This window comes from Capsicum annuum, chromosome 11, assembly GCF_002878395.1.
Source record: "Capsicum annuum cultivar UCD-10X-F1 chromosome 11, UCD10Xv1.1, whole genome shotgun sequence".
Taxonomy (NCBI): Eukaryota; Viridiplantae; Streptophyta; class Magnoliopsida; order Solanales; family Solanaceae; genus Capsicum; species Capsicum annuum.
The window spans coordinates 210,325,532-210,349,304 of NC_061121.1; the positions used below are offsets into that span (position 1 = coordinate 210,325,532).

The 23,773-nt window shown below is 35.6% G+C and overlaps 1 protein-coding gene and 1 pseudogene across 7 annotated transcripts; both read right to left on the reverse strand.

Annotated features, from left to right (window-relative positions):
• Window positions 1-2,516: 2,516 nt before the first annotated feature.
• On the reverse strand, window positions 2,517-6,172 carry LOC107846296 (annotated as a pseudogene).
• A 1,706-nt stretch (window positions 6,173-7,878) lies between these two features.
• LOC124888705 (polyubiquitin-like) lies at window positions 7,879-9,767 on the reverse strand. 7 transcript variants are annotated; one of them, XM_047399738.1, is made up of 2 exons: window positions 9,419-9,767; window positions 7,879-8,691 (listed from the first exon to the last, which is right to left on the reverse strand). In XM_047399738.1, the coding sequence occupies exons 1-2, from the start codon at window positions 9,432-9,434 to the stop codon at window positions 8,126-8,128; spliced, it is 582 nt and encodes a 193-aa protein (XP_047255694.1). In that variant the 5' UTR covers window positions 9,435-9,767; the 3' UTR covers window positions 7,879-8,125. The 7 variants fall into 7 exon arrangements, with proteins under 7 accessions (XP_047255694.1, XP_047255698.1, XP_047255695.1 ...); XM_047399742.1 differs by having other exon boundaries at window positions 7,879-8,677; window positions 9,419-9,702; XM_047399739.1 differs by having other exon boundaries at window positions 9,321-9,684.
• Window positions 9,768-23,773: the final 14,006 nt, after the last annotated feature.

A 23,773-nucleotide genomic window follows, 5' to 3' on the forward strand; every position in this document is an offset into this window, starting at 1 on the left:
ATTCTTGCTTATGCTTACTGTATGCAGGTGTGGTGAGTCATCTGTATGATCTGAGGGCTTTTGCATTGATCAGCTTGAGTAGTGGTGGTTCATTTTGATTAGGTTTATTTTATGTACAGAAAAGGGGATTACTATTGCTATCTTACAGAGTTCAAAAGCGATGGCGATAAGAAAGAGGTTTATGATCTTTCATTGAAGGCATATCAGGTAATGGTTGCTTGTGCCAAGCTTCTTCTGGAAAATATAGAGGTACACATGTCAGTGGCCACACCCATTTTCTTTGTTCAAACTTTTTATGGAAGAGCTGGTATATTTCCCGTTTGATTACTTTATATTGAAGACTTAAATTCAGGCTTTTGACCTCTTAAGACTTAAAGTAGTCATGCTATACAGTGTATGTGTGCACAAATTATATATAAGCTATGTTGCTCGAAATCTTCAAGAATTTCATTGGGTGAATGTCGGATCCTTCAAAATTAGTGTATTTTTAGAGGCTCCTACATGGGTGTGACAATATTTTTGGAGAGTCCAAGAAACTTAGTATATAAGTGTGTGTTTGTGTCTGTGTGTACACATGCATATATGTGTGTATCATATTGAAGATTGAACTCCTTAATGAAGAGAGACTCTTTTTAAATGGCTAGCATCTTGGATGTCAATTTTAGGATGGACATTTTTTTCTGGATAGACTAATGAGAAAAATTTTGTAGTTTGTTTTCCCAGATGTGTGAAGGTTTGAAAGGATCCAGTATGAGAGTATTTCCCTTTTTCCTTTAGTTAAAAATTTGTTTTTCCCTTTGCTAATGTATACATGCTAGCTGGGAATCTAATAGATAGCAATTCTATACCATTTATGAAAAACTAGACTATGATATATTGGTTACAGCCTACAAGTATATGTTCCTTTATATATTCTTGGTTCTTTCAATTTCATGATGCACCACACGACGAAAGGTGATACTCAAGTGCTTTGTAACTTTCTCTTTTTCTATTTTATTATTTTTTTTAGCCGGGGGTCTATTAAAAATAACCTATCTATCTCATATCTGAGGTAGTGATATAGTCTGCGTACACTTACCCTCCCCAAACCTCACTTGGTGGGAATTTACTGGGTATGTTGTTGTTGTAGGCTATTACATCCACCTTGTCTGGTCAATCGATCTAACTTTGTGTGCTCTATGTTTGTTATTGTTATATGTTTAGGATAATTTACTGACTCTACCTTTTGTGTACCAAGTAGATACCATTAACGGGTCCAAACTCAGTTGTTGGAAGAACACTTGTAGTTCACTAGCATGAGGATGACCTCAAAAGGATAAAAGTTCTATATTTTGTATATTAATCCATTTAATTTATGGATTTGAAAACGTTATTTCTGCGAGTGTATCAAATTTATTTGCTAAACTACTATACTATATTTATATCTTGGCATGTGGTAAGAAGAAACACTATTTCTTCCTTTCCTCTGCTATTCTCTCTTCCTTCTTTTATAATTCTGGTTTGATATTGTTCTTGCTAAATATAAGTTCCATGCTTAAGACTTTCTTCGATTCCTTGAAAAGGCAGTCTATTTTGAGCTGTTGTGGGTGATTACGACCATAAACATGATGAATATGCTTCTTTGTTTTCCTTCTTTGCTATCTTAGGTGATTTAGCACTGTTGTCTCCATTCATTCATCCTGGTTAACATCGTGCTTTCTTTGTTTTGAAAATCAAATCTATAGCCTGTATTTGTCTTCAACAATATTGCCTATCAGGTGTATGATTTTTATTTTCAAAGACAATAAACTTTTGGTTCACGTAATGAACTGATTTTAATCTATTGGAAAATGATGAAATAGAATTCAAGGAAACTTCTTTCTAATATTTTTTTATTTAATGATCCATCTATCATCTATTTAATTGGACATAATAAAGATGGGGGTGGTCAATTTATTGGTTACATAAATTTAAATGTGTGACTCACATGTATGTGGGCGTTCATTGGAGTTGTTATTTGGGTATGTGTTTACCTTTAGTTCCATTTCTCTGACATTGTTATCTAAACTTATCCACTTGCAAGAAGTCCATGTACAACTCATCTCTCATATTTAATGATCTTTTTTTGCAAGCTCCTGGTCTTACAAAAGTTACTATTGTTGTCGCACTTTGGGGATGGACTGGTGTTTCCTTGTCAGTTATTGTGAGCTTAATTTTAGCTTGTTGCAGTAGGTAACTTTTTCCTGTTTGATTACTTTTAAGCAATATTGTCTCTATACTTTTTTCAATTGATAAGTCATGGGTTCGCTTTAGTGTTAACAGTGACTGAATACAATATCTCAAGCTCTCTAGGAGCTGATACATATAAACTAATATAGGAATGAGATTGAATAATAGGTAATTGTTTATGCTTCATTGAATTTTAAAAGGAAAACACACAATAATTCACATATCACTAAAGCATGATTAACTTTAAAGTCATTAAGAAAGAAACAGAGCTTAACTCATATGCATCATGTCATGAATTTTCTTTAACTTTATTTAAGGAACTACTTTTTTCTTAGACCGTGGACCACTTCTTACTCTCTTGCTATTTTGAGAAAGTGCTTCTTGTAATCTTGATAATAGGACGTATTGTTTTCCCATTTTCTCGATGATGAATGGCCTTGTACCTTCTCTGGAGTGCTCACTGATTTCGTTTAAAATAAATTCAGAAATCCTCAATTGTTCTTGGCGTACCCTTGCCTGATTAAGTTGATTGACCTACAATGTACAAAAGAGACTTAAGTCACCTAAGTTCTAATATAAACAACACGAGTAGAAAAACAAAAAAGGTTATTACAGCTTGTTCTGTCACAAATGAGGAACTGGATTGCATTGATGCTATATTCTCAATAATAGTTCTTGAAACCTACAATAAAATAAAAGTTTAGCATTATTACTCTTGATGAAGAGAATCAAGTTATATAATTACTTACTTCTGATGTATTACTAGGTGTCGAGGGCCCTTCCTTTTTGACTTCCTGGTACATCTATTGATATTGAGCTTCAGATTGGTTTCTTTCCATAAGAATAGGGCACTTTCTACTATTATGACCTAAGATCCTACATGATCCAAACTTCTTTTTTCTGCCTTTTCTTGATATTTTTAACAAGGTAAGCTTTTCAGAATCTATTTCTTTTTTAGTTGTCTTATCAATTTCTCTCTTTCTTAATTTTTTTTGGTCTACCTGGTTGTGCTTTGTATATGGGTGGAAGTGGTGGTTTGATCCCCATCTTAGGCCATTGATCAATGCTGACAATTGGCAAGATTGATGGATCATAACTCTTCAAGTACTGCTTAACTGTGTAGCATTCATGAACATACATTTTAGGTTCGGTCTTCTTAACCATTATTGCTATAATAGCATGACTACAAGGAATTCCTGTTAATTCCCATCTCCTACAAGAACAGATTTTCTCCTTAAGATCAATAGAGAATAACCTAAGATAGATGTCCTCAATTTGATAGTGAAATTGGTCAAATTTAGCTACAATACTTTTAGCAGCTTTAGTTTATTCTTCTCTAGCTTCACTATGATCCTCAGACAAATTCTCTAACAGTACTTCATCATCTTATCTCTGTTCTTTTAAAGTCTAGGCATCATGTATATTCTAATTGATTCAATCATTGTCTAAATATGTTTGTCTCTTACATGTAGAAGTACATTGTTAAATGACTCACATAAATTGTTTAATAACACATCACATTTTGGAAAAGAAGAGAAAAAAGCCTTTGACCAGTGAATAAGAGGCTTATTAATGAACCATTCTCGGGCTTTTAGATCTAATTTTGCCATTTCTTCCATACATTTACAGAATTCAGGTTAAGTAGTTACTCTAGCAGCTTTCCATAGGACATTTTTTAGTGTTTGTCCCACAAAACCTTCAGTATTCAAATTGTTGTGCATATGTCTGACACAAAACCTGTGTGCAACATCTGGTATTGTCTCATCAAATACTGGAAGTAAACCTCTTTCTTTATCTGAAATGAAATTCCATGCAAAAGAATTTTGTGAGATTCCCAAGTCCTCATCAAGAAGTGTAACGAACCAACTCCAAGTTTCCTTCAATTCACCTTCCACTATTGGGAATGCAATTGGATACATGTTGTCGTTTTCATCAATGCCTACTGATGTCAATAGCTACCCTCCTTTTGGTTCCCTTTCAAATGGCATCCATCAACTCCTATTATAGGTTGACATCCTGCTAAGAACCCTTACTTACAAGCTGCAAAACACAAATAAAGTCTTAAAAATCATTTTTTACCATTGACCATTGTGGTTGAATTTTCGTCCAACTTTAAAATACATGTAGTCCCTGGATTACTCCTCCTCAGCTCTGCACAGTAATCCCACAACATATGATATTGCTCTTCTTTAGTCCATGTGATTAGATCTAATGCCTTCCTCTTTGCCATATGAGCTTGATTTCGAGTAATAGTACAATAATGAGCCATCATCACATGAGCTTGAAATTCCTTCACACCCCAACTTGGATTAATTCTAAACTCATCTACGTATTTCTTAGCTAAAAATTCAGAGTCAATAGTCCTATTGTCTCTTTAATTGCCACATGAATGGTCAGGGCCTATTGTTTTGATCATGAAAGATTCATCTTGATTAGCTTTCGATGCAAATATAAACCATTTGCAGTTTGGCACCTTACAAGTTTCCCTCGACCTCCTACATTCATTCTTTTTTAATTTGATATCTTTTTTTTGACGCACATCATGCACCTCAACTGCCCATTTAAATTCTTTACTGTTACTGAAAATCATATTAAGCGCAAACTTAAAATTTAGGTCCTCCAAATCCCTAGGTGGATTAAAAACAATAAACTTTTTCTGATTGTCATCATCAGAATCTCCATCTAAACTCATTAATTCCTCATTTGATGAAGCACAGTTGGTCAGTGGGGCACAGATCCACTATGTTTAAGGCAACTCCAAACTCCATAATTTTTTCTTTAACTTGATTTTCTCTACTCATCCTATTAACACCAACCCATTCTACAGTAGAGTCGATGTTTTTATCAAAAAGTTTATCATCTTCTTCTAAAGAATAATTCGAATCATGAAATGACTCATATTCTTCACTTGTGGCATCACTCTCATCATCTTTCTCTATTACAGCCACATCTACTAAGCCTTCTTCACCATGTAGTATTGGGTCACCTTCATAATCAATCACGTCATAGCTCCATTGATCCTCATCTGTGTGTTGGACGAATATTTTCACCTCTTTGCTGCTGGAAATTTTATAGACAATGCTATATATATCCAAATCAGTAGATAAAAGTCTCATATCCGTCTATAAAAAAGGCCCAAATGTGAACCAGAATTTTACTTTTCTATCATTAACTTTCAACCTTTTCATACACTGCCTCATCTGAATGATAGAATTTTCATCACCATTGCAATAGTCATAATAAGCTATTTGTCCACTAACATAGCTTATCTCTAGTTCAAACACCCACAAACCTTTGTAGTATAGTTTAATGGTGTACATATTTAGATCTTCGCCTTTATCTGTCATTAGAAAAACAAAAACAAAAACAAAAGTTGTAAGAGCTATTAATACTTACAACATTAGAAAAATATAACCAATCATATAAATTCAAGATGTGCACCACAATATTTATTTTTTATAGTTCATGTTGAAAACGTTTATTGAAATTATTCGTTATCCAGAATATTATCACTATTATGTGTTGTTGCAGTATTCAATTTATATTATTGTATCAAGTGCATCATCACAAATTGATCATAAATACGCCTTAAAATACTTGATCACAAATTGACTGTATCTAGTGCATTATCACAAATTTAGATAAAGTAACTTTAGCATTGTCTGGTCTCTCAACATCAAGGTGTAACGTAGGAAAAAAAAATTATTTTTCTAATATTGAATTGTATGCATTTGCTTCCAATATTACTTTGTATTTTGTAGATCAAGTAAATATAAATATAAGTCATAATATACACATATAGATGTGCTTTCTTTCGAATGATGAACTATTAATCTTGATTGTCATATAATCAAAAGTTTGATCTTTTTTCATTGAGCAATATTGAAGATCTAGTTTAATTAAACTTGACTGAGTACTTACATGTCGGCGTGGATTGCAGTCCGCTCTTGTAACGCAATTTCATTATCAAAAATACTGATTATCTTCTCTTCACCAGGTGCAGTTTCTTTATGTGTCCGGAGAGTTTACTAAATTATTTCCTCACACAAAAGGGAAGGGAAGGGAAGTAACGAGAAGAAGTGTTCAGCAACCTACAGAAACAAAAATTATTCATCCATGAATTAGATGATTTATCTCCATCGAAATGAAAGGAGGAAGAGGGTTGATTATGAATGAGAGGAGGATGCTATAACGATTTGTAATAGTGTTACGCTAAGGGTTTTTTTGTTCATAAAAAGTATTTCTTATAATATCGTATTTACCCTTAATAGTAGCTATAAGTCTGTTTAAATCATTAATCACCGTAAGTAAAGGATTAAAACAATTTAATTTGCTTAATTAAAGGTCAAAAGTGAGAAGTCAATTATCACAAGGACCAAAATCCTAACAAGGTCATAACACAGGGACTAAAACAATTTTTTTTCAAAAAAAAAAAAAAAAAGAAAGAGTTGAACAAAGTCAATATATGGGCTAAACAACATCGAGGTTTCAAGGTTCCAATGGGTCGGGATGGTGTTCAGGTTTTCGATGCATAGTTTTGACGAGTCCCGAGGGGCTTGGTAGTGTTTGGGACACTAAAGTTGCATATAGTTAAATTGAATATTTAGCATTGACTACAGTCAAATATCTGCCTAAACGACCCCAAATTGAAGTTACTTCACATGTATACCTTCTCACCATTAGCGTCAAATTTTCTGAAGATTTATGAAGTTACTTCACATGTATACAGTGGTAAAACTATTCTTGCATGGTCATCGTCCTCTTCAGAATCTGTATAGGAAAGAAATGAAGACGTACTAACAAGATATTCAATTTAAAACAGGAGTTATAGCTATAGATTTGAAGAAATACGATACTATTGACAAAAACCAGTCAATCATATGCCATTTAACTCGCTGACAAGATAGCGCCTTGATGATATCATGTATGTCTCAACAAGCTATCCGCGAAACACCTCTAACATGAGCAATTTAATATACTAAATTACATTATTCGATATAGTTAGGGATTTGAATAACTTAGTTTACAAACATAATGCATCCAGAGCCCAGTTTTATCATGATCCTGTCAATCTCAGACCGCAGTAATCAATTGGCCCACTAGATCGAACATTCTCACTCAATTAGCCCTAGACTGGATTTGTTTAAGTTAGTATCTGATATATCTGCACCGACCATATATATATATATATGAAGAACGAGCAAGCAATATAATAAAAGAGAATTGAATACGTAGCAATAGATTGGTCTCACTGTGTGTTTCTCCTTATCCAAATTATAGATAACTTCGAAACTGTAAGAGAAAATAACAACAGGATTTCCAAAGAAAGCTCATAAACAACTGCTTCTCAATAATAGGTGAAACCTTTACACGGTAGGTACAAAATTTGACAAACACATAAATGAAGTAATCCAAAAGATAAAAAGGATTCAATGCAATTCTGAAGAGAAAGGATTCTAATATAAACAGCTAAATTACAAAGACAAAATGACTAATTATAAACTGGAAAATAAAGAAAAAATCTAATATAATCAACTAAATTATACTGATGGCGAAAAAAACAGCAGTGAGTATAATTAAAATACTACTCAGTCGGAAAAAGCCGTGCACAAAATTCAAGAGCGAACATACATTGAGAAATCAACCGATTATATGTGGTAAAAAATTTACTAAAAAGCATCAAAAATGGATCATAGTATTAATAGATCAAAACCAACCGAGCACCGGCCAGAATGTCAAAATCACAATAATAACCACTGATTTTTCACATAGATTATGCAAATTGAGAACAAACTGACTCTTAACTTGCTGGTATTTGTTGAACAAATACAAAACAGAGAAAAAACAGAGTACTAAAGATCAATTATTCCACACACAAAAAAAGAAGCAACCACATTCTTTACTGATAGTGCCATATTCAACAACCGCACAGCGTTAAGACCACACTCAGAACACTCTTATACTGAACTCCGCAGTCGACAAGAAGCACATGATCTTGGAGTTGTCGTCCATCATATATTATCCTTTGTTTATGAAATCGAATACCTTCCTTTTCTTGAATGGCTGCCTTAACATCTGCAACGGTGTCATCACTCTCAACCATTAACTTAAACCTGCGACCACTAAGCGTTGTCACTATGATTTGCGTTATTGGTGCATATCGAAGGATTAAGGTAGATCCTTTTTTGATTCCTGCAGAAAGAAGAGTCAGTGCATCTCTCATGACTCCCCCATCTTCATTCAACAACTTCTGTTTCTTAAAAGGGATTCCCTTTTCCTCTTGAATGTAGGCTTTAACTGCAGCTATACTGTCATCTGGTTCAACCATTAGAAGAAAAGTTTTGGATTCTGAATGCGCAGCATCTTTGGCAACTTCTACAGTATTCGGCAGAAAAGATTTTGGTAACGACTTCCAATTAATCACGTCTCTATAAGTGTCATCTTGAATAATGATCCGCATCGTTCGATCCTGTGACCATGGATCTATCACAATAAGCATGAATAATTAATGACAGAACTGCCCTTAATACACGAAACCAAACAGCAGATAGGAAATAGTTCAAACATAACTAATCATAACATTACTATTCTTATGCACTCTACCAAAAAATCCCTTAAGATGGGATAATATTTTGTTGAGAAGTTTTATGTAACAATTTTTGAGCTACATGCAACAAGTCAGGACTCAATCAAAATACAAAATTCAATCTTAGCAAGAACTCCATCAAAATAAATTATACAACATCCAATATATGGAAGATATTTTCAATTTAAAAGAGCTGATCTTAACTCCTTCAAGACAAGGGATCGAATACCACTTACTGCCACTTGTTTCTGTTTTTACTAAGTTTATTTTTCTGAATCAGCCGTCCTTATAAAGCTACGTCCTTCACTTTTGTTTTTTTGGAAAAAAATAAATAACTATAGCAGAAAGCAGAGAAAACACGTAAATTGATTTTTGCGATAATACAATTAAATATCTTTTGATCACCAAGTTGTTGTCGGTATAAAATATTATATCTTATCTTAAAAGCAACGATACACCCGTCGTCTTAAAATCCTGATTTGCCTCTGCCACAAAATATGTGAGAAGAAACTCACAGCAATAGTACCTTTCTAATCGTGCAAGTTTCATCTAAAAATAGAAAGGTACATAGGAAAAACAAAGAAATTTAAGTAATAGGATAACATGAAGAAGGAAAGAGAATACTCTCTTGAGGATCCATTTCTATTTCGACTTGATTACTTGATGTGCCTCTTTTCAAATTCTCCCGTCAACTCAAACAAATGCCTCCCCAACAAACACACGCACACTTGACCTTAAATGCTGAGTGCTTTTCTAGGGAGAACAAGAGCCAATAGAAGATGAAGAGTTTATGTAAAAAGACAGGAAACACCGTAAAAGCTTCTACTCTAATTAGGTGGCAAGGGGCATTATGGCGAATCCAAATGTGAACCAGTGCTTATCTAATCTTCCTAATAGTATGATATGTGTCCTTAAATATTAAACCGCATAATAAATTATACTTTATACTTCAAGGAGAATCATAATCAAGGATCTTTTAGACATTTTTTGTAAAGCAAAATTATTATACATGTCAAATTTGTAGTGTATTGATGCTTTCATTTTCTTCTTTATTTTATTTTTGTCCTCTCCTTTTGTTTTGTTAAGACCATCTCCACTTGATCTTTTATAATTGGTTTCTTTTTGTTATTTATTGAATTGTATTTTAATTATAACTTCTTTTATTTATTAAAAATAATTACTTTAACTTGAAAAAAATTATGTCAAAATAACTTTTAACATGAAATTAAAGTTTACAATAATTTTACTACACCGTTGAAATCTTTTAAAAAAGAGAGAAGTATTAATTACCCCCTGAACTTGTCACGTTTTATTTATGGTACAACTGAACTTTAACTTGTCCTAAGTACCCTCTTGAACTTGTTTTCTTGCAACGTCGCGTGGCCCTTTTTTGCTGATGGACCAGTGCGTGTAAACCACGCGCATACACGTGGAAAAAAGTGCTGATGCGACTATCCACGTGGATAAATACCATCCACTTCCCTTATAATTATCCTATATTAAGAAATAATCCACTTCTATCCTTAATTATCCGATTTCTTTCTAAAAATTTTATATTTTTCAGTTTTTCTCTACTCCAAAATAGTGAAAGGTTGAATTTTCGTCGATTAAGTAAGCTATTATCTAAAATTTTATATTTTTTGGTGTGTGTTAAAAATATGAAATTATTTTTTTCCGGTTAGTGTTTCATAGTAGTTTTCGATTAGTGTTTCGATTAGAATTTTGACGAGAGTCACATGCACAAATACGTTTCTTCTTATAATTAACAGTGTAAAAAATTGTAATTTAAGTTAGGGGTGTACAAAAATCAAACCGATAAAAATGTTATTAATTTAGCGCTATAGGGTTAACGATTTTTTAATGATTTTATATATAAAAAAAAAATATTGGGTTATTGATTCGGTTTTAAATTTTTTACTGGGTTATTAGGTATACCGATAACCTAATAAGTTTATGCTAAATTATTATTTTAAGAAACTTAGTATTTGATACGGTATTTGAGGGGACCCCCCCTCCCCCTTCCCCACAAATATTTAATTACAAAAACAATTCATATATATTATGATATAATCAATTAAACTCAAAAAATCAACTAATAAAAGACCTAAACTCTTTCAAACTGAAAACTCCTAGCTTTACTGATAAATATAAATCAAACACTTAATTACATATAGTCATAACTAATATACATCACAAATAAATTACTCAAATTTGTGCATGATTTCGAACAATTTTCATTCCTTTCAAGCATCAAGTATTAAAATAATCAATTCCTTTAATATTTTGGGGGTTTGATGAATTTGTTTTAGATTGGAAGTTAAATAGGAAGAGGGATAGTTGATTATTTTTGAAAAAATTAAAGTAAAAGTGATTTTTTTCATTTTTAAACATTGAAAATGCTGATTTGGCCCAAAAATCACTCCATCATGCGCGTGATAGAGTGTGAAAGAAAACATTCTGCCATGTCAGCAAAAAAGGGAGTCACGCGATGTTGTAAAAAAACAAGTTTGGGATGGGAGGAGGAGGTACTTATGACAAGTCAAAATTCAGATGTATACCATGAATAAAACATGACAAGTTCAGGGGTAATAGATACTTCTCTCTTTATAAAACTTATTTATTTTTTTTAAAAAAATATAAGTACTAAATAGGGCAACTTAATAAATAATATATTATATTTATTATTTTTCTTAGTGGACATTAAAATAATGTAAATTAATAATTAAAATGGGACAAAAAGTGTAACGATATAAATATTTGATGAAATATGTGAAATTTGTGATTTTGTGTGATTTGACTGTTTTACCCCTTCCCGTAGTTGCATTATGGTATTTTTGAGGTGTGGGAGTGGTTGACATGATTTATGATGCATTTTGGTAGCATTTATGTAATATTGTGATTTTTGATGGCTTCGAGAGCATTATTTTGGACTTATGTGGTTATATTTTGATCCGTACGATGGATGACCGAACGGAATGTGCCAGCAGCTCTGGAATATTGATTTTAGGCTAGGTATACCTTTGGTTCGAGTCCTGGTTCACCCGAGATCATTTCGACCTATTGGTCGGAAGGTTGAAAAAAATTAAAAAGTTGAGTGTGGGATCCACTTTTGGTTGAAACAACCTCGTATGGAAAATTCGACTTTGCCAACAGATCCGGAATGTCGATTTTAGTGTGTTAGCATATTTTGTATGATTTTACGACTTTTAAATCTCATTTCGACCCTCGATTAGAAAAATTATGATTTCGGATCTCGGGGGTTTTGTCAAAACAAATTTTTCTAGAAAATCTGGTATCGCCATCGCATCCGGAACATCGAATTTAGTGTGGTTGCATAATTCGTTTGCATAAATTGGACTCCGAACGAATTTTGGGCACCCCGTTGAATTCCAAATTGAGTTAAAAAAATAACTTTTCTTTTGACAGCAGTGTAGAAAAATCTGCACTAATAAATAACCTTTTTTGACCTATTTTGCCCATTTTTTATCTTGCCTCTTGGGAGTTAAACCTTAAATAGTTTGGGACTTTAAAAGTGAAGTTTGTGAGGTCTTGGAAAGCTAGATTAACATCTTTTTCTTGGTTTTATTACGGATTTAAGGTAAGAATTCACCATTTTGTTAGAAATTTCTTGATAAATTTCTCAAAACCCCAAAAATCTTAGGGTATGATTTTAAACCCAAATTTCATCCCCTCTCACTTGAATAATATTTTTATCTTATAATTACTAGTTTTTTTTATTAATTTAACCTTCAAAACAACTCCGATTTTTGATTTAAATCCGAATTTCAAGGATTTTACCCGGTAAAGCTCAAAAATGATTTTTCTTCGTTTGAACCCCGTTTTTCACTCAATTTAACTTGGGTTTTCAGCTGTAAGTTCCTAAAAATATGGAGAACATATTTTTGAAGTAAAGTTTCAATTTTGCCCTTCTTTTTCGAAAACCTATTTTGGGGGTCCGTTTTAACCCCGAACCAAAAGTAGTCAATATGAGTGTTGTTGATTTTGTTCTGACACGTAGATTTCATATTTGATATTTTTAGTAGAGTTCGGGATTGTTCGTGAAAAGTAAGGTTGCGGGTTCAAGTGTAGCGGATCGATTTCGGCTTTCGAGGTAGGTTATGGCTTAACTCTTCAGACTGGGCTGGGTAGTAAATAATGGTACAAAATGCATGTTAAGGGTGGGAACTAATCATGAAAAATGGCTATCTACGTATTGTGCTTGTGTGGGGGCCTATATGTGATGTAATTGTCAAAATTGAAATATTATGTGATATGTTTGACCATGTAGGGTCCTATGAGACATTGATAGCCTTGAATACATGTGAGTAATTGTAATGTATTGTTTAATGTGGTACCATGGGTGTATTGTGGTTATATTCATACTTTACTGGAATATGAGACATGTGGAAATTCATGAATGAAATGAAAATAACGAGTGAATATTGGTTCATGTGGTTGTGGAAATGCATCATTGTGGTTGGTTATGGAAATATATCATGTGTTTGGTTGTGGAAATACTTATTGTGATTTATTGTGAGCATTACTTCTTCATATCATACTCATTCATGAAACATTGGTACCATCGTGGCAACATCTGAGAAACACTGGCAATAACTTTTTCAAAATATTGTAACACCTTATAAAACTCTTTCCGAGGGATGTGCCGAAAAGGAGATATGAGATATGTGGATTGTATATGGGTTGACGAACCCCCCATGGGTCCTACGTCAAGAAGCTTTGGCTCTGTAGGTATATACGGGGATTGTGCGACGATCTCGAAAGTTGTGCGACAACCTCGTGCATCATCATCATCATTATCATATACATTGCACTTACTTTATTATGTTTATGTTGTGTTGTATTGCCTTATTGACTTGTCATCTATGTATTTGTCTTACCTTTCTTTACTTGTATTTGATGATCTTGTATCTACGTGTTCTCTCTTGCTCTATTTTATATGTGACATAATCTATACTTGTGTCCTATATCTTAATGTGTTTTTGCAATATATGTGAGATATATTAGAACTGTTAGTGCAAGCAGTGTGGGCTACCGTTGTGGGACATTTCCTGATTGAAGGTAATGTGCCCTTAGTGTATATTTTGTATGCCTTATTTACTACTTTGCTTTGTTGGCCTATGATACCTACTGAGTACAAGTGGACCGTACTCATGCCTACTACGCCCTTTCGGTGCAGGTCCTAGCTCGAGTGCGCCTCAACTTACTTGATTCGGGCGGTTATTGGAGCTTCCAAGGTAGCGGTTGGACATTCATGCATCCAAAGTTCACCTCTATCTTTTTATACTAGTTATGTCTATATTAGTGTTCGGAGACAGTTATTATTCCTTTGTGGTTATTTTTCGATATATTTGACTCTTGGATTGTATTAATAGTTCTTACACTATTGACACCTGGTTTTGGGCATGATTGGTATTTTGGATAAGTTCTTTCCGCATTATTATGATTATTTATATGGTTCGTCTTCATTCTAGAAGCCTTACCTTGGATATTTCTGTCCTTTTCTCTATTCGTATCAGTTTGGGTGATAGGCTTACTTGTCAAGGTACGCCGCGATAAGTGTCATCATGACCCTCATTTTTGGGTCGTGACAAATTGGTATCAGAGTAGCCAGGTTTCATTGGTATCAACGGTGTAAGAACGGGATGTCTAATAGAGTCTCATGGATTTGTATGTAGACGTCCGTATCTAGCTTCGAGAGACTATAGGATATCTTTAGGAAAATTTCCTCGTTTCATTCTTTATTGTGCAAAATTCTTTCATACTCGGTATTCTGAGTTGTGTTTCACTCTTTCTACGCGGATGGAGTTGCTTATACCTCTTATCAGTTGAGAGATACAGCGAGAGATTATTGGATATCATTTATTGGTTGTAGGCTTGTTAATGCTCCTGAGTTGTCATGGGATCAGTTTGTTAATGCCTTTCTGGAAAAATTTGTGGCTTTTAGTTTGAGAGATCATATGTGGGACGAGTTTGATAATTTGGAGCGGGGCTCCATGATAGTTTTTGAGTATAAGTCATGATTTCATACCCTGTCTTGATATTTCTAAGATAACATTTCCACCTAGTTTGAAAAGATTCAAAAGTATGTGAGGGTTGGGTTGTCTTTCTTCTGTTGGCTATATTTCATATAGTTGTGTTTGGGGCTTCTTTTTAGAGTATTATGGATCATGCTAAGATGACAGAGGATATTCTTAGTGCATCTCAGGTATGCGCCAAGAAGGTGTGACATTTTAGTGAGTTCAGGAGTCAGACTTCTCGAGGTAGAAATTTTAGAGGTTCTGGTGGATACCTTGGTAGGCTAGTTCAGGCGGCATTACAGAGTTCAGGGGGTGGACCTTCTAGTCCAGCAGTTTAGGGTGGCCGTTCAGGCATAGTTGTACCTTCTTCTATTGGGACTAGTCGTAAAGGTTGTTATCTGTGTGATGAGATTGGCCATGTGGCCAAGTACTGTTCTTACCGCGTGTTTAGAGATAATTTTATATCAGTTGTGAGAGGTAGGTGTTCTACCAAAGGTGCTAGAGATAGAGATGGTAGAGCCCGTGTTGGTGGTTATGGGGCTACTCAGCCAGATGGTAGTCATGGATAGTGCTACGCTATATTAGTCAGATCTGAGGCGGACGCTTCAGATGTTGTGGTCATAGATATCGTTCCATTTGTTTCAGACCTGCATGTTATTATTTATCCTGGATTGACTTTCTTCTATGTGTCTGTATATTCTTCTTCGGGTTTTGATTCTGTTAGGGAGCCTCTTGCCATGCCTATTCTTGTATCTACCTCGGTAGGTGATTCTTTAGTGGTGGATCGGGTGTACGGATCTTGTGTTGTGACTTTTGCAAAATGTGAAACTTTGGTAGACTTGCTTGTGTTAGATATGGTCGATTTTGATGTTATTTTGGATATGGATTGTTTGGATCCTTATCGTGTTGTCTTAGATTGTTTTGCTAGGACTGTGACTTTAGCTTTAGTTGGTGTGACAAGGATAGCTTGGAAAGGGTACACTTAATTCGGGTCCTAAGAGGGTTATATCTTATGTTCAGGCTCTTAAATTGGTTGAGAAGGGATGTTTATCTTACTTGGCCCATATTTGTGACACAAGTGTTGTTTTGTCTCCTTTCTTTTATTCTGTCCGTGTTGTCCGTGAGTTTATAGAGGTGTTCCCTACGGACTTTCCTTGTATGTCTTCTAATTGAGATATTGATTTTATTATTAATGTTGAGTCGGGAATCGAGCCCATTTCTATTCCTCCTTATAGGGTGGCCCCAACAGAGTTGAAAGGAACTGAAAGATCATTTATAAGAGTTGTTGGATCAGGGATTTATTCAACCTAGTGTTTCACCTTGGGATGCGTTTGTCTTGTATGTAAAAAGAAAGAATCGGTCTATGCAGATATGTATTGATTATCGGTAGTTGAATAAGGTGATGGTTAAGAATAAGTATTCTCTTCCTCGCATTAATGATTTATTTGATCAGCTTTAGGGTGTTGTAGTGTTTTCGAAGATTGAATTATGGTTCGGTTATCATCCAGTTGAGGATTAGATCTTTGAATATTCCAAAAATAACTTTTCAGACTCGATATGGTCATTATAAGTTCTTGGTCATGCCTTTTGGGTTGACCAATTCCCCTGCCTAGTTCATGGAGTTGATGAATAAGTGTTTCGACCATATATTGGCTCCTTTATTATGGTATTTATAGATGATATCTTGGTTTATTCCAAGAGTGAGGTTGAGCAAGAGGAGCATTTGTGGATTGTGCTTTAGAGATTGAGGGATAAGAAGTTGTATGCTAAGTTCTCTAAGTGTGAGTTTTGGTTAGTTTCTATTTTCTTTCTTGGGTCATGTGGTGACTAAGGAAGGTATTATGGTTGATCCAGCTAAGGTTGCAGCGGTTCGTGATTTGGGCTAAACCTACTTCACCCACTGAGATTCGAAGTTTTATTGGCTTGGCTGAGTATTATCGACGTTTTGTTGAGGGCTTTTCATCTATTGCAGCTCCATTGACTAGGTTGACCCAGAAGAAGATTTCTTTTCACTGGCCCAAAGCTTGTGAGGCGAGCTTCCTGAAGCTCAAGGATTTATTGACTTCAGCTCCTATATTAGCTTCGCCTAAGAAGAGCGTGGGCTTTATTATCTTTTGTAATTCTTCAGGTGTTGGGTTAGGTGTTGTGTTGATGCAGGAGAGCAAGGTAATTGCTTATGCATCTCGTCAATTGAATCCTCATGAGAGGAATTATCCTACCCATGATTTGGAGTTGTGCACAGTTGTGTTTGCCTTGAAGTTTTGGAGGCACTACTTGTATGGATTCCATTGTGAGATCTTCTCAGATTATCGTAGCCTTTTGTACTTCTTTATCAGCGAGATCTTCTTAGGAGGCAGCGTCGTTGGCTTGAGTTTCTTAAGGATTATGACTTAACTATTCTCTACCATTAGTGAAAGGCTAATGTGGTTGTGGATACCTTGAGCTAAAAGTCGGCTAGCATGGGTAGCTTGGTGCATCTTTTGACTCAGGAGAGGTCGTTGGCCTTGGAGGTTCAGTCTTTAGCTAATCTGATGGTCAGGCTTGATATTTCAACTCCAGGGCGTGTTTAGGCACTTATAGATGCTAGACCCTTTTTGATGGAGCATATTCGAGCTCATTAGTTTAACGATGTTGGGTTGAGGTTGATTCGAGATAAGATGTTAAGTGGAGAGTCTAAGGAAGCCTCACCTAATTCAGATGAAGTTTTGAGGATTGAGGGTTGAGTTTGTATGCCGAGAGTGGTGATCGAATTAGGTTGATCTTGGAGGAGACCCATTGTTCCAGATATTTCATCCATCTAGGTGTGACTAAGATGTATTGTGATTTGAGACAGCACTACTGGTGGGGTGGTATGAGGCTAGATATAGTAGAATTTGTGTCTCGTTTCCTATGTTGTCAGCAGGTGAAGGCCAAGCATATAAGATTTGGTGTTTTACTTCAGAGGTTACCCATTCTTGAGTGGAAGTGGGAACACATCACTATGGACTTTGTGACTAGTTTGCCGCGTACATCTCATGGTTTCGACAGTGTTTGGGTTATCGTGGATCGATCGACCAAGTCAGATTATTTTTTTCCGTTTCAGGTCTTATTTAGTGATGAGAGGTTGGCTCGTATCTACATTCGTGAGTTTGTGCGTCTACATGGTGTGCCAGTGTCCATTATTTCAGATCGAGGTCCTGTGTTCACATCTCATATTTGGAAGACTTTTCAGGATGAGTTAGGTACTCGAGTGGATCTTAGTTCAGCGTTTCACCCTAGACTGATGGCCAGTCAGAATGGACTATCCAGGTATTGGAGTATGCTCCGCACATGCGTGATGAATTTTGGTGGCCAATGGGAGCAGCATTTGGCTTTAGCATAGTTTGCACATAGTAATAGATACCATTCCAGTATTGATATGGCTCCTTTTGAGGCGTTGTATGGTAGGCGTTTCCGCTCTCCAGTAGGTTGGTTCGATGCTTCAGAGGTGAGACCTCGAGGTACGGACTTGCTTCGTGAGTCTTTGGATAGTGTCCAGGTCATTCAGGATAGACTTAGAGCGGCCCAAAGTAGGCAGAAGTGTTATGCTGATCGTAGACTTCATGTCTTGAGTTTTGGTGTTGGTGATCATATTTTCCTTTGAGTTTCACCCATGAAGGGTGTGATGAGGTTTGGTAAGAGGGGCAAACTTAGCCCCAGGTTTATTGATCCATTTGAGATTCTTCGGACTGTTGGTGATGCGGCTTATGAGTTGGCTTTGCCCCTTGATCAATTAGTTGTTCATCCAGTTTTCATGTTTTTATGTTTCATTGCTATATTCTTGATGAATCTCATGTCATTTGTTGGGAGTCAGTTTAGTTAGATTAGCGATTGTCCTTTGTTGAGGAGCCAGTTTCTATTTTGGCTAGGGATGTTAGGCAGTTGCGCTCTAAAGTGATCCTTGTGGTTCAGGTCCAGTGGCAACTTTGACCTGTAGATGTGACTACTTGGGAGATTGAGTCTGATATGCGTAGTTCCTCTCCCCAACTTTTCATTGATTCAGGTATTTCCTTGCCTTAGTTCGAGGACAAACTAGATTTTAGTAGGGGATGGTGTAACGACGTAAAAATTTGATGAAATATGTGAAATTTGTGATTTTGTGTGATTTGACTGTTTTACCCCTCCCCGTAGTTGCATTATGGTATTTCTGGGGTGCGGGAGTGGTTGACATGATTTTTGATGCATTTTGGTATCATTTATGCAATATTATGGTTTTTGATGGCTTCGAGAGCCTTATTTTGAACTTATGTGGTTATATTTTGATCCGTGCGACGGATGATCGAACGGACTATGCTAGCAGCTCCGGAATATCGATTTTAGGCTACGTAAATCTTTGGTTCGGGTCCTGGTTCACCCAAACTCATTTCGACCTATTGGTCGAAAGGTTGAAAAAACATAGAAAGTTGGGTGTGGGACCCACTTATGATTGAAACAACCTCGTATGAAAATCCAACTTTGCCAACAGATCCAGAATATCGATTCTAGTGTGCATATTTGGTATGATTTGACGGCTTTTAAATCTCATTTCGACCCTCGGTTTGGAAAATTGTGATTTCGGGTCTCGAGGGTCAAATTTGTGAAAATGATTTTTTTCTGGAAAATCTGGTATCGCCATCGCGTTCAGAACATTAAATTTAGTGTGGTTTCATAGTTCGTTTGCATAAATTGAAATTCGAATGAATCCCGGGCACCCCATTGAAGTCCGGATTGAATTAAAAAAAACAGCTTTTTCTTTTGACAGCAGTGCAGAAAAATCTGCATTGATAAATAACCTTTTTTGATCTATTTTGCTCATTTTTTCATTTTGCCTTTTAGGAGTTAAACCCTAAATAGTTTGGGAGTTTAAAAGTGAAGTTTGTGAGGACTTGGAAAGCTAGATTAACATCTTTTTCTTAGTTTTTTACGAATTTAAGGTAAGAATTCACCCTTTTCATAGAAATTTCTTGATAAATTTTTCAAAACCCGAAAAATCTTATGGCATGATTTTAAACCTAAATTTCATCTCATTTCAATTGAATAATATTTTTATCTTATAATTACTAGTTTTTCATCAATTTAAATTTTAAAACAACTCCGATTCTCGATTTAAACCTGGATTTCAAGGATTTTACCCGATAAAGCTCAAAAATGGTTTTTCTTCGATTTGAACCCCGTTTTTCACTCAATTTAACTTAGATTTTCAGCTGTAGGTTCCTAAAAATATGGGGAACATATTTTTGAAGTAAAGTTCTAATTTTGTCCTTCTTTTTTGGAAACCTATTTTGGGGGTCCGTTTTGACCCCGAACCAAAAGTAGTCAATATGGGTGTCGTTGGTTTTGTTTTGATGTGTAAATTTTATATTTGATGTTTTTAGTAGAGTTCAAAATTGTTCGTGAAAAGTAAAGTCGTGGGTTCAAGTGTAGCAGACCGGTTTTGGCTTTTGAGGTAGGTTATGGCTTAACTCTTCAGACTGGGCTGGGTAGTTAATGATAGTACAAAATACATGTTAAGGGTGAGAACTAATCATGAAAAATGGCTATCTACATGTTATGCCCATGTGGGGGCCTATATGTGATGTAATTATCGAAATTGAAATATTATGTGATATGTTTGACCGTGTGGGGTCTTATGTGACATTGATAGCCTTGAATACATGTGAGTAATTGTATTGTATTGTGTAATGTAGTACCATGGGTGTATTGTGATTATATTCATACTTTACTGGCATATGAGACATATGGAAATTAATGGATGAAATGAAAATAACGAGTGAATATTGTCTCATGTGGTTCTGGAAATGTATCATTGTGGTTGATTGTGGAAATATATCATGTGGTTAGTTGTGAAAATACTTATTGTGCTTGGTTTTGAGCATTACATCTTCATATCATACTTATTCATGCAACATTGGTACCACAGTGGCAATATCTGAGAAACACTGGCAACACCTTTTTAAAAATATTGTAACACCTTATAAAACTCTTTCCGAGGGATGTTTCGGGAAGGATATATGAGATATGTGGATTGTATATGGGTTGACGAACCCCCCATGGATCCTACATCGAAAAACTTTGGCTTCGTAGGTGTATACGGAGATTGTGCGACGATCCCAGAGGTTGTGCGACAACCTCGTACATCATCATCATTATTATCATATACATTGCACTTATTTTATTGTGTTTAAGTTGTGTTGTATTGCCTTATTGACTTGTCATCCATGTATTTGTCTTACCTTTCTTTACTTGTATTTGATGATCCTGTATCTACATGTTCTCTCTTTCTCTATTTTATATGTGATATAATCTATACTTGTGTTCTATATCTTGATGTGTTTTTGCAATATATGTGAGATATATTAGAACTATTAGTGCAAGCGGTGTGGGCTACCGTTGTGGGACATTTCCTGATTGCAGGTGATGTGCCCGTAGTGTATATTTTGTATGCCTTATTTACTACTTTGCTTAGTTGGCCTATGATACCTACTGAATACAAGTGGACCATACTCATGCCTACTGCGCCCTTTTGGTGCAGGTCTTAGCCCGAGTGCGCCTCAACTTACTTGATTTGGGCGGTTGTTGGAGCTTCCAAGGTAGTGGTTGGACATTCATGCGTCCGAAGTTCACCTCTATCTTTCTATACAAGTTAGTCTATATTAGTGTTCGGAGATAGTTATTATTCCTTTGTGGTTATTTTTTCGATGTATTTGACCTTGGATTGTATTAGTAGTTCTTACACTATTGACACCTGGTTTTGGGCATAATTGGTGTTTTGGATAAGTTCTTTCCGCATTTTTATGATTGTTTATATAGTTCGGCTTTATTCTAGAAGCCTTACCTTAGGTATTTCTGTCTTTTTCTCTATTCATATCAGTTTGGGTGATAGGCTTACTTTTCAAGGTACACTGCGACAAGTGCCATCATGACCCTAATTTTTGGGTCATGACGAATTGGTATGAGAGCATCCAGGTTTTATTGGTCTCAATGGTGTAATAACCAGATGTCTAATAGAGTCTCACGGATCAGTACGTAGACGTCTGTATCTATCTTCGAGAGGCTATAGGATGTCTTTAGAAAAATTCCCTCGTTTCATTCTTTATCGTGTAAAATTTTTTCAGACCCTGTATTCTGAGTTGTGTTTCTCTCTTTTTATGCGAATGGAGTTGCTTATACCTCTTATCAGTTGAGAGATACATCGAGAGATTATTGGATACATTTGTTGGTTGTAGGCTTGTTAATGCTTCTGAGTTGTCATGTGATCAGTTTGTTGATGCTTTTCTGGAGAGATTTGTGCCTTTTAGTTTGAGAGATCATATGTGGGATGAGTTTGATAATTTGGAGCGAGGATCCATGACAGTTTTTGAGTATAAGGCATGCTTCCATACCCTGTCTTGATATTTCTAAGATAGCATTTCCACCGAGTTTGAGAAGATTCAAAATTTTGTAAAGGGTTGGGTTGTCTTCCTTCTGTTGGCTACATTTTAATTAGTTGTGTTTGGGGCTTCTTTTTAGAGTATTGTGGATCATGCTAAGATGACAGAGGATATTCTTAGTGCATCTAAGGGAGGCGCCAAGAAGGCACGATATTTTGGTAAGTTCAGGAGTCAGACTTCTCGAGGCAGAAATTTTAGAGGTTCTCGTGGATACCTTGGTAGGCCAGTTCAGGCAGCATGACAGAGTTCAGGGGGTGGACCATCTAGTCCGCAGTTTAGGGTGGCCGTTCAGGCACAGTTATACTTTCTCCTATTGAGACTAGTTGCAAAGGTTGTTATGTGTGTGATGAGATTGTCCATGTGGCCAAGGACTGTTATTGCTGCGTGTTTAAAGATAAACTTATTTCAGCTGTGTGAGGTAAGAGTTCTACCAAAGGTGCTAGAGTTAGAGATGGTAAAGCCCGCGTTGGTGGTTATAGGGCCACTCAGCTAGATGGTAGTCATGGATAGTGCTACGCTATATCAGTCAGATCAGAGGTGGATGCTTCAGATGTTGTGATTGCAGATACCGTTCCATTTGTTTCAGACCTGTATGTTATTATTTGATCTTAGATTGACTTTCTTCTATGTGTCTGTATATTCTTCTTCGGGTTTTGATTTTTTTAGGGAGCCTATTGCCATGCCTATTCATGTATCTACCTCAGTAGGTGATTCTTTAGTGGTGAATCGGGTGTACCGATCTTGTGTTGTGATTTTTGCCGGACGTAAAACTTTGGTAGACTTGCTTGTGTTAGATATGGTCGATTTTGATGTTATTTTGGATATGGATTGTTTGGCTCCTTATCATGTTATCTTAGATTATTTTGCTAGGATTGTGACTTTAGCTTTAGTTTGTGTGACAAGGATAGCTTGGAAATGGTACACTTAATTCGGGTCCTAAGAGGGTTATATCTTATGTTCAGGCTCATAAATTGGTTGAGAAGGGATGTTTATCTTACTTGGCCCATATTCGTGACACAAGTGTTATTTCACCTTTTTTCTTGGATTTTGTCTGTGTTGCTCGTGAGTTTATAGAGGTGTTCCCTATAGACTATCCTAGTATGCCTTCAAATTGAGATATTGATTTTATTATTGATGTTGAGTCAGGCATCGAGCCTATTTCTATTCCTCCTTATTGGATGGCCCCAACAAGGTTGAAAGAAACTGAAGGATCAGTTATAGGAGTTGTTAGATAAGGGATTTATTCAACCTAGTATTTCTCCTTATGGTGCGTCTGTCTTGTATGTAAAGAGAAAGGATGGGTCTATGCAGATATGTATTGATTATCGGCAGTTGAATAAGGTGATGGTTAAGAATAATTATCCTTTTCCTCACATTGATGATTTGTTTGATCAGCTTCAGGGCGTTGTGGTGTTTTAGAAGATTGAATTATGGTTTAGTTATCATCCAGTTGAGGATTAGGGCTTTGGATATTCTAAAAATAACTTTTAAGACTCGATATGGTCATTATAAGT